At 43.1% G+C, this 12,500-nt stretch overlaps 1 protein-coding gene across 1 annotated transcript in view; it reads left to right on the top strand.

Moving 5' to 3' along the window:
- LOC130549981 (protocadherin Fat 4-like) overlaps nt 1-12,500 on the top strand; it is a gene marked incomplete at its 5' end in the record, with an annotated part of 60,494 nt that overhangs the window by 45,923 nt on the left and 2,071 nt on the right. The window contains 3 exons of the mRNA XM_057327311.1: nt 8,696-8,876; nt 9,589-9,839; nt 9,922-12,500. The exon at nt 9,922-12,500 is cut by the window's right edge and continues 2,071 nt beyond it. Coding sequence (XP_057183294.1) covers nt 8,696-8,876; nt 9,589-9,839; nt 9,922-12,500 — 3,011 coding nt within the window. The remainder of the gene's footprint in view (nt 1-8,695; nt 8,877-9,588; nt 9,840-9,921) is intronic.

Genomic DNA, 12,500 nt, shown 5'->3' on the forward strand with positions numbered 1-12,500 from the left:
CGCAGTCAAATTGGCTTCTTTCATACTAAAGCAACTTGTTGCGCAAATTACAGGATTAATATAAAGAGCTTTGCGAATTTAACATGTAATTATTGCAATGTTTTGCTTTTAGAACATTATTTATTGTAATGTTATCATGGCCGCGATCTAATCCTGTTTACATAAAATAAGCCTGCTCCCGAGGAGATTTAAGTTAACGGACCTGTTGCTAAAACAACAAGTCAACAATCAAATCCAGCTAACTGAGTTAGCGAGGTAGGAAGAACGGGCCCCTGGTCCGTTGACGAAGCCATGTAGATTGATGATCACGGAGGTCCAATCACAAGTGACTTCCGGAAAAGGGTAAGTAACCAATGACGTTTGAGGTTACAAGCAAACAGCAAGTCCCGCCCCGCGACTGCCAAAAATAAAAATGTTCGCGCGAGCAAAAGCAGCAGGTGAGAGCGCCAGGGCTTGTAATTGCGCGCACAGATGTCATGCGCGCGCGAGGGCTTGTAATTGCGCGCACAGAAGATGTCATGCGCGCGCGAGGTCTTGTATTGCGCGCACTATGGATGCCATGCGCGCGCGAAGGTTTCAAACGAGCTCGCGGGATCCCGTTTCCTCGCGTGTATGTACGTTGTCCTCTCGCGTATGGCGTTATTTACTCGCGGAAGTTATTCAGCATTGCGCTCGTTTCTTTATGGCATTATAATGCCTTCATAGCCAAAAGAATGGGCTTTCTGCCGTCTGTGAACTGTTTCTCTCCGTTCGCAGAAGCGTTTCAGGTGCGCGTGTGATAGGCTGTTTGTGCTGCCATTGAGGGTATTTTTAATGCATCAGACACTATAATCCCTGAAACACTCTACGTTGCGTTTCAGTGGTCAGAACAGATTTATTATATTTTGGACTGGACTGATCACCTGTTATAAACTCAGAGATTACGATTCGGACGGCAATTAAATGACCACACAACCTTGGTGATTGTCAAAAATCAATTGGGCCTGGTAACTTTCTGCGGGTGGTGGGAGAAAAACACAGACATTCTGGATTCAGACGGCAATAAAATCACTAATGTACCCCTGTAAATGCTGAAAATATCTTACGTTCATATGAGAAACTATTACCGTCTGAATAGGGCTATACAGTTTGATCTCTGAATATGAATAATCATTTTTCTCTCTGTTATTCTCTGTGTTACCTAGGGATGTTCATTTCGGTTAATTTCCCTAACGCTCGTTGTAACGCACCCAGCTGACGCTCATTATCAATCACATCACCGGCCCCGCTTCCTCCTCCCACAGCTCTCGTCACGCCTCCCTTGTCACGCTCGTTATCCGAACATTAACCATTACCTGATATGATTTTAACATTAAATTGAACACACACACACACACACAGCGTGGTTATCTCAGAGAAGCACACATTTAAGATAAAGGAGAGAGAAACATGGGTCAAATATTATAGATATATATAAATTCTTATGTGTAATAATAAATAAATTAAGCAGAATGTTACATTTTAAAGTGATATTAATAAATACACAAACTTTAAATTCTAAAGCTGATGTTTAATATTATCATTAATAATCTAATAGCAGTTGAAGTTGACATTTTTTAGAGGACTTGTCAGGTCGCCACTTCCCTCTCTCAGCTCTACCATCAAGGACGGCAAGGGTAGCTGCGGTAACCTCGGGACAATGAGAGTAGAGTACTGTTCCGTTATGGGAAGTGTTCTTGGTTCCGGTTGATCTAACTAATGCAGCCTAAACCCTCAGAGGATTTATATTATGGAAGTGTAGTGTATGCAGGATTAAAAAGATGCGTCTTTAGTCTAGATTTAAACTGACAGAGTGTGTCTGCCTCCCGGACAGTGCAGGGAAGACTATTCCAAAGTTTAGGCGCTAGATAGGAGAAGGATCTACCACCTGCACTTGATTCTGAAATTCTAGGTATTACCGACTGACAGGACGCCTGAGAGCGTAATGCACGTGAAGGACTGTAATACAAAAGGAGTTCATTCAAGTACTGAGGAGCTAAACCATGTAAGGCTTTATAGGTAATAAGCAAGATTTTAAAGTTAACGTGATGCTTTATAGGAAACCAGTGCAAGGTTGACAAAACCGGGATGCTGCGTTTTGAACTTGCTGGAGTTTTTGTATTAGGCTAACGGGACAGCCACCTAATGGTGCGTTACAGTAATCTAGTCTTGATGTCATGAATGCATGAATTAGCTTCTCTGCATCTGATAGTGACAGCATTTTAGATATATTCTTAAAATGGAAAAACACGGTGTAGCAAAGTCTCTAGGCAAGGAAGGAAGCAGGCGGGAACCGGCGAACATTTAAACAATAAACTTTAATCAAAAATAAACAAACAATAATTCAATTCAATTTTATTTATATAGCGCTTTTCACAATGTGCATTGTTCCAAAGCAGCTTTACAGGAGCAAATAAGAAAAACACAGAAAGGTAAAACACAGCACAGTGCATGGTGTTTATAGAGCAAGCAAGATCATTATAATAAATAATATCTAATAAATAAATACTGCTTTGATCAGAGTTACAAATGATCTGCTATTGGCGTCTGACCGAGGTTGTATCTCGTTATTGGTGCTGCTAGACCTTAGTGCTGCATTCGATACCATTGACCACAGCACACTCCTACATAGACTCGAAAATTACTGTCGGCATTAAGGGAATAGCTTTGAAATGGTTTAAATCTTATTTATCCGACCGTTTTCAATTTGTAGCAATAAACAATGAGGTGTCACGCAAATCGCAAGTCCAGTACGGTGTACCACAGGGCTCAGTCTTAGGGCCTCTGCTCTTCGCATTATACATGCTACCTCTAGGAGATATAATAAAGCGACACGGAGTTAGCTTTCACTGTTATGCTGATGATACTCAACTTTATATTTCCTCGAAGCCTCATGAAACACAGCAGTTCCATCGAATAATGGAATGCATAGTCGATATAAAAAACTGGATGAGTAACAACTTTTTATTACTGAACTCGGACAAAACAGAAGTGTTACTTATTGGACCGAAAACTGCTATAAGTAACAACCAAGAATACTGTTAACTATTGACGGATGTTCCATAAAACCCTCGTCGTCAGCAAAGAATCTTGGCGTTCTATTCGATAGTAATCTGTCATTTGAGAGCCACGTCGCCAACACCTGTAAAATTGTGTGTGTGACGAGGGAGGCGTGACGAGAGCCGTGGGAGGAAGAAGCGAGGCCGGGACGCGATTGATAATGAGTGTCAGCTGGCGTCATTCCGGCCTCGTATCTCTCACGGAGGAGCGGAAGCATAAAAGGACGAACGGCAGGAGAATACGGCGAGAAGGACCGGCCCGGAATTAGTTAATTTTTAAGTTTGTTATGTTTGTGTGGCCGCAGTCGTCCGTGAGGGGCTGCCGGCCTGTTTTAATTGCTGTTTATTGTTTATTTATTTTTAATTTTTTTTATTATAAAAATTATTTAATTATTAAAAGAGTTATTACCCGTTGCAATTGAGCCCATTTATAACATTATCAACTCGTCAATTAATCTAGGCCATGTCCCAGGACCTTTAAACTGGCCGTCATTAAGCCTCTTATCAAGAAACCAAACTTAGACCCCAATGAACTAGGAAACTATAGACCGATTTCAAATCTCCCTTCCTGTCTAAAATACTAGAAAAAGTAGTGTCCACTCAGTTGTGCTCTTTCTTACAAAATAATGACATACACGAAAAATTCCAGTCAGGCTTTAGACCGCATCATAGTACTGAAACTGCGCTCGTTAAAATTACAAACGACCTGCTTATAGCATCAGATAAAGGTAACATCTCACTCCTAGTCCTGCTGACCTTAGTGCTGCGTTCGATACTGTAGACCATAAAATACTTCTAGATCGCTTACACAATTATACCGGTATTCAGGGACAGGCACTACAATGGTTCAGATCTTACTTATCAGACAGACATCAATTTGTCCATTTAAATGGGGAATCATCAAATCTAACGCAAGTAAATTATGGATTACCTCAGGGATCGGTTTTAGGACCCTTGCTATTCTCCATATACATGCTGCCCCTTGGAAACATTATTAGAAAACATGGAATTAGCTTCCACTGTTATGCAGATGATACTCAGCTATATATCTCATCAAGACCAGATGATTCCTTCCAACTATCCAAATTGGCAGAGTGCATCGACGATATAAACATTGGATGACTTGTAATTTCCTTCTTTTAAATTCTAATAAAACAGAAATATTACTTATCGGACCAAAGACACGTGAGCAGAATATTTCGGATTATGACCTGCAAATTGAAGGCTGCACTGTTACTCCAACAAATACAGTTAAAGACCTGGCGTTATATTAGACAGCAACCTGTCATTTAAAAATCACATCTCAAATGTCACAAAAACAGCCTTCTTCCACCTTAGAAATGTTGCCAAATTGCGAAATATTTTATGTGTGGCTGACGCAGAGAAGCTTATTCATGCATTGTGACCTCAAGACTTGACTACTGTAATGCACTGCTTAGTGGTTGTCCTGCACATCAATAAACAAACTACAGTTAGTTCAGAATGCAGCTGCCAGAGTTCTAACCAGGTCCAGAAAATACGATCACATAACCCCAATGTTATCAACCCTTCACTGGTTACCCATTAAGTATCGTATTGACTTTAAAGTTCTTTTAATTACTTATAAAGCCTTAAACGGTTTAGCCCCTACCTACATAACAGAGCTTCTACCACACTACAACCCATCACGCTCTCTAAGATCTCAAAACTCCAGACTTTTGATAACACCTAGAATAACTAAATCCACCAAAGGGGGTAGAGCTTTCTCATACGTAGCACCTAAACTCTGGAATAGCCTCCCCGATACTATTCGAGGGTCAGACACACTCTCCCAATTTAAATCTAGATTAAAGACACATCTTTTCAGCCAAGCATTCACTACATACATAGCTAATGAACAGCAGCTACGCTAATTATTCTCTTTCTGCCCTCGCCTCGGGATGCCCATCCCGAGGTAGGGAGAGATTCCGCCAGGCCCAGATGAACGTCATATGCCCATCCACAACTAGAGATTACGCCAGCTACATCGGAAAATCCCGTNCACCTTAGAAATGTTGCCAAATTGCGAAATATTTTATGTGTGGCTGACGCAGAGAAGCTTATTCATGCATTTGTGACCTCAAGACTTGACTACTGTAATGCACTGCTTAGTGGTTGTCCTGCACATCAATAAACAAACTACAGTTAGTTCAGAATGCAGCTGCCAGAGTTCTAACCAGGTCCAGAAAATACGATCACATAACCCCAATGTTATCAACCCTTCACTGGTTACCCATTAAGTATCGTATTGACTTTAAAGTTCTTTTAATTACTTATAAAGCCTTAAACGGTTTAGCCCCTACCTACATAACAGAGCTTCTACCACACTACAACCCATCACGCTCTCTAAGATCTCAAAACTCCAGACTTTTGATAACACCTAGAATAACTAAATCCACCAAAGGGGGTAGAGCTTTCTCATACGTAGCACCTAAACTCTGGAATAGCCTCCCCGATACTATTCGAGGGTCAGACACACTCTCCCAATTTAAATCTAGATTAAAGACACATCTTTTCAGCCAAGCATTCACTAACACATAGCTAATGAACAGCAGCTACGCTAATTATTCTCTTTCTGCCCTCGCCTCGGGATGCCCATCCCGAGGTAGGGAGAGATTCCGCCAGGCCCAGATGAACGTCATATGCCCATCCACAACTAGAGATTACGCCAGCTACATCGGAAAATCCCGTACCATCCTCCTGCGAGAACCTGTGGACTGACTGACCATCCCAGCTCCATCCAAGGCAATTCCATCACCACCCAAGAAAAAGGCGACCATCTGGCCGGCCCAGCTCAGACAATTCCATCCCCAACCGAGAGCAAAGACGACTACCTGTCACATAAATGCTAAATTTACAATACTTGGTATTTAATGCTAAACTTACATCACACGACAGCAGTTTGAAGTTATGGCTGCACTCAGTGACTTTGATTGGAGGTAGCTGGGTGGGTGTTGTAGGGAGTGGGGGGGGCTTGTTGGTTGTAGTTCGGGGCGTTTCATTTGTTGGGACTGTGTGGGTCTGGTCTGGTTGGTCTTGTTTTGTGGTCGATGTCGGACAACAGAGGAATAAAGTTAATTATGCCATTACTACTTTTCCCTGGTTGTTCCTCTGTTGTCTGTTGTTGACCACGGAATGGGACCGGGTTGGACCTGCACGGTTTCGGCGGGTGGGGCTTCCTGGGTCGCGGCTCGTGGGCTCTCCCTGTTCTTCGTGGACGTTGCTCGGTGGCTTTGGTCGGGGTCACTGAGTGCAGCTATGACACGTCAGAGGAGATCTGGCCCTCCCGGCTGAGCCTGGTTTCTCCCGAGGTTTTTTTTCTCTCCATTATTCAGCATTGGAGTTTGGGTTCCTCGCCACAGCAGAGCAGTGCAGTGTTGGCTTGCTCACCGGGAGACTGCATTTATTTATTCCTCTGTACTGTGACATGCTCTAAATCCAGACTGGAATTCTTCATTGATGTCATTCCTTTGGAGGAAGGAGCATAATTGAGTTGAAACTACTTTTTCCAGAACTTTAGATATGAAAGGTAGATTCGATATAGGCCTGTAGTTCCTTAGTTCTCTAGGGTCGAGTTGGGGTTTTTTGACAAGGGGCCTTATAACAGCCACCTTATATGCTTTAGGCACACGTCCTAATGTCAGAGATGAGTTAATAATACCAAGAAGAGGATCTATAATTTCTGGGAGCATCTCTTTCAGTAGATTTGTAGGTATAGGGTCTAGCATGCATGTTGCTGATTTAGATGATCTAATGATTTTGTAGTTTTATTAATATAAATAAGAAGCATAAAAGACAAGCAAAATTTTCCATCAAATAAAAATTGCAGGCCTACCTCATTCCAAAGCTTGGCTAGTTTTGATTGAATAAAGTAACATGTTTACGTGTTGTGGGGACAGTCTGGAGCCTGTTGACAGTTAGACCCGCCGACATGTGCGACCCGACAGTTTACACCTGGTCACCCATGTCAGCACGCTCTGTGAGTTAACACATGTATCGCAGATTTTTTTCACCATACAGCATGTATGATTTCACAGTCATGTATGATTTATTAGTTATTTAAGAATGTATTATTAACTTATTATTATTCTAATTATTCATTTAAAAAAAACATACCTTTTAAACCGTTTAACTGATCAAAATGTTTACTTCCGGTTAACGGTAAACACAATAAACACAACAGTGTTATATTCAAATGGCTGATGTTTCTTGTCATGTTATATTTTTATATGGGACTCAAAATGTTGAAGCTCCAGAAAGCATCCATCATTAAAGTCTTGTAAATGACTCATTCCATTGGGAAATGTCTTCTGAAGTGAAACAATACATATGTGAGAGAAAAGCATTTATATTTTGAGCTTTTAACCAAACACGAGAGAACCAGTGACATGTAATGCTACATCAGCTCAAAATATGAAACGTCTGAATGTGTCATTATAAGAGTTCTTCAGTTAAACTGAAGACAGGAAGTTATTGAAATGATCTGAGAGACAGTACAGTACATGTCTCTCTCTCTCTCTCTCTCGCTCACACAGCGAGTCATTTTCATACGGTGATCCACTGACTAGTCCACTGCTCCTCTGGGATGAACAGAGGTTTCCTGATGTTAATCTCTTTGTCTTTACAGTGAGGATGAGACGATTAAAAGAAAGTGAGCGTGTGTGCTAACGCTTTATAAAACATGTGTTATTAATCACACTAATCTACAGCAGACACACACACACACACACACAGAGAGAGAGACTGTAGTGCTGGATTCTGCTGATGTGTCTTTTCTCTTCTCTTTGTTTTTCTGAGCAGTATTTTCCTCATGACTGTACAGCACTTCAAGTGAAGTTATCAGAGGTTACATTAATGCAAAGAGCTAATTCATTGTGACTCACACTCATTCACAGAGAGAGAGAGAGAACTTCACTTGTATCTCTGTGTCATCTGCTCTTCATTTAACTTCATCCCTGCAGACTCATTGGAGCGGTTTCACCTCACCGGCCCGCAGGCTTTATTTCTGCTGAAAATAGCTCTCTCTCTCTCTGTCGGTCTGCCAAATGTTTGCTGTGTGTCTCACAGTTTTAAAAAGCAAGATTACATCTATAAAGTTGTATCAGCCCTCACAGCGTCACAGATACATAACACACTCCAGAGCGTTGTGAAGGGACTCAACACACCTCTGAACTGAGATCTGTTCATCTGCTTACATCTCAAACCATCTGCGTTCAATGATTTCTATGAGAAAAGAACTGGTGAAGCAGACTCATCACAATCTGTTTGGGTGAATATCAGGAATCATTTTACACATAAAACTTTCTTTGTTTCTTTTTCAAAGCTACGATTTTATCATTGTAAGCACATCCCACGAATGCATCTGGATATTTCATTCTAATCCTTTGTTTCACATATCAGCATATGGTCATGATTTCACAAATTCATTGCACAAAGGATTAAAGGACAGTGTATATCTTCATGCATTTGATTTTCTTGAGTGAATTATGATCCTGATATTTGTATTTCCCCTCATTTCGTTTAATTCTATTTCCATTACAGCAATGCAAAATATATCGAAATAAACATGAATTGACTCGTGTTTGTGTGTGTGTCTGCAGGCTCTCCGTCTCTAAGCAGTTCTGGTACAGTAATAGTTCTGGTCGGTGATGTCAATGATAATATTCCAACATTCAGCTCCATGTCTTTCCATACGAGCATTCCTGAAGACGCTACCACCGGCACAGACGTCCTGCTGCTCAACACCTCAGACGCTGATGAAGGACTCAACGGAGTCATCAGGTAACACACACACATTTCACAAACAATTTATACCAGATTAAAAGTTAACACAATCACAGATTTCTGTCTCTTTCTCTGAAAACAGATGTATGTATGATTGTAGAGTTTATGTCCGCATCATAGTGACAGCAGAAGTTTGTCTAACACACAATGTTTCCTGTCAGTCGTGTGTGACCTTCTCCCGTGAGCTCATGAAGCGGGTGGGCAACATGTTCCTCTTTTCTAAACACATGCTAATGAAGATGAAAATGAGCAGTGACAGACAGATCAGAGGCCGTCGGGTGGGTCAGCGAGGGTCTTCACAGTAACAGCACAGTTCTCACAGATCATGTTCCGCTTCTGAACGGACGCTGCGTGCCGGGATGTTATCGTTTCAGGCTTGTTTTTCGCACGTTGTTCTGTCATTTGTGGAACTCTCGTCTGACAGACGCGGTGAAGTTGCCATGTGTTCATGTTACTGTCAGAATGAGTTTACGTCTGAAATGAAACGCTCACGAGACCGCCTCTGATGTGATGTTTTTCATCAGGACGCTTCTGCTGTGCTCCAATAATCCGTTCATTCTTTCTCTAGACAGCGTTTGAGTGATGTATGACTGTCGTTGCTGTCACATGTGTTCTAGTTCACGGTAAACTGGAATCATTTGGTCTATAAGATAAAAGGGTGTCTTCAGTACCATCATCGCTTTTGCTTTGTTTTGTTTTTGATTGACAGTTACAGTCTCAGCGGAGGGGACAGTCAGTTTTCCATAAACCCGTCTACAGGTCTGATCATCACCAGTTCTCGGCTGGATCGAGAGACACGAGCGAGTTATGAGCTGTTGGTGGTGGCGGTGGACGGCGGACAGCCCACTCCTCTGTCCAGTTCTGCTAGCGTGTCTGTGGTGGTGTCTGATGTCAATGACAATCCTCCACGCTTTCATCATCATCCATACGTCACACACATCCCTGCCTCCACCTCTACAGGTGTGTTTTATCGATCTGTGTGCTGGTGGTTAACGGGTGGGTTGATTTGTATCTGACCATGTTCGTGTTGTGTCGTTCTCAGGTTCGCTGGTGTTTGCCGTCACAGTAACAGATGAAGATTCAGGCTCGAACGCTCAGCTGCACTATTCACTCACCGGTAGGAATTCTGAAAAGTTCAAGATAGACCCAATCAGAGGTGCTATCATCGCCAGTGAAAAGCTTTCTGGGAGTTCGGAGGTCACCTTCACCGTCCATGTGAGAGATGGAGGCGTCAACCCTAAAACAGACAGCACCACCGTCACCGTTCGCTTCGTCACTGGAGGAAACTTCCCTCTTATTAGACTCAAAGAGAAAACCTTCACTTTCCCAGAAAACCAACCCATAAACACTATTGTTACCACGGTGACCGGAACATCAGCCAGGGCGGGTGCTTTGTCATTTTATATCGCGAGTGGAAATCTGGATCATGCGTTTCATGTCGATCAGCTCTCAGGAGAGTTGTCTATAAAAACTCCTCTGGACTACGAGAAGATTCAGAAGTATGTTTTATGGATCGAGGCACGAGATCAAGGTTTCCCTCCTTATTCAGCCTACGAGAAAATGGAGATTACAGTGCTGGATGTCAATGACAACCCTCCTGTTTTTGATCGAGAGCCATTTCACGCCGAGATTCTAGAAAACCTCTCACCTCAGCGTGTGCTGATAGTTTCTGCGGTTGATGGAGACGACGGACCAAGCGGACAGCTGGAATATGCCATCGTTGATGGAAACAAAGAAAACAGCTTCAGCATCAGCCGGGGAACAGGTGAAATCCGCAGCACGCGTCCTCTGGATCGAGAGAAGGTGGCTCAGTATGTGTTGAGAGTGAAGGCGACAGATCGAGGCAGTCCTCCTAAAAGCACCGCGGTCAGAGTCTTGATCGATGTGCTGGATGTCAATGACAACGCTCCCAGATTCTCCAAAATCTTCAGCGCTACTGTTCCTGAGAATGCACCGGTGGGCTTCACCGTTACCCGGGTGACCACCACAGATGAAGACACAGGTGCTAACGCAATAAGCCGATACTCCATCAGTGACACCAGCCTTCCGTTCATCATTCACCCCAGCACCGGTGACATCACCATCAGCAGACCTCTGAACAGAGAAGACACCACTCATTACATCGCTAAAGTCACGGCACACGATTCAGGATGGACCGTCAGCACTGATGTCACCATCTTCGTGACTGATTTAAATGATAACGCTCCTAGATTCAGCAAGCCCTCATATTACCTGGACTATCCCGAGCTGATGGAGGTGGGATCTATCGTGACTCGAGTGTCTGCCACAGATCCAGATGAGGGATTCAATGGGAAAATATTCTACTTTATCAGATCCCAAACCGAGTATTTCAGAATCAACTCCACGTCTGGTGAGATCTTCATTAAACAGCCGCTCAGATATCAGAACTCAAGCGCTCACAGTAATGTCAATGTGAACCGTAACAGTTTCATCGTCACGGCTTCAGATCGAGGTGTCAAGCCGCTCATGAGTGAAACTACAGTTATTGTAAATGTAGTTGATAGTAATGATAACACACCCATGTTTGAATCTGCCTTTTACTTCACTCCAGTAACTAAAAGTGTAAAGGTCGGCACCAGACTTCTGAAAGTCACAGCACGTGATGAGAAGGACTTTGGACTGAACTCTGAAATCCAGTATGTGGTGTCTGGAGGGAACAGCTCCAGTAAGTTCCGCTTGGATAAACAGGACGGATCTGTTTCAGTAGCATCCTCGCTCACGGCAGACACAAATAAAGTTTACTTGCTGGAGATCACAGCGAGTGACAGAGGAAACCCTCCTCTCTCAGCAAAGACCACGATCAGGATCATTGTGACAGAAGAGAACCATCACACTCCAGAATTCTCTCAGAATCAAGTGACGGTCACCGTGTCTGAAAGTCTGAGTGTGGGCACAGCCATCCGCACGCTCTCAGCCAGAGATAAAGACAAAGACAAACAGATGAACAGTCTGATCTCATACAACATCTCCTCAGGAAATGATGACGGCTTGTTTTCTATCAACACTCAGACGGGTGTGTTATCTCTAGCCAAACCTCTGGATTATGAGAGGAAACAGAAACATGAGCTGAGAGTTTCGGCAACAGATGGAGGATGGATCTCTAAGAGCAGTTATGTTACAGTTTATATTCACGTGACTGATGTCAATGATAACTCTCCTGTGTTTCACCCTGTTGAGTATTTCCCAGTCGTACAGGAAAACGTTCCCAGCGGGACCACTGTGGTGAAAATGAACGCCACAGATGAAGACTCGGGAGCAAATGCTCTGATGGCGTACGTCATTCAGTCCTCAGATAGCGATCTGTTCATCCTCGATCCAAACACAGGGATCATCAGCACACAAGGCTTTCTGGACTATGAAGCCAAACAGGTTTATCACTTGACAGTCAAAGCGTTTAATGTTCCAGACGAGGAGCGATGCAGTTTCGCTTATGTCAACATTCAGCTTAAAGGAGCCAATGAGTACGTCCCTCGCTTTGTGTCCAAACAGTATTACTTTGAGGTGTCGGAGGCGGCGGCTAAAGGCACGGTGGTCGGCGAAGTGTTTGCTAGCGACAGAGATTTAGGAGAAGATGGCGTGGTGTATTATCTGATCTTCGGC

This window comes from Triplophysa rosa, unplaced genomic scaffold (genome assembly GCF_024868665.1).
Source record: "Triplophysa rosa unplaced genomic scaffold, Trosa_1v2 scaffold204_ERROPOS660750+, whole genome shotgun sequence".
In the NCBI taxonomy this organism is placed as follows: Eukaryota; Metazoa; Chordata; class Actinopteri; order Cypriniformes; family Nemacheilidae; genus Triplophysa; species Triplophysa rosa.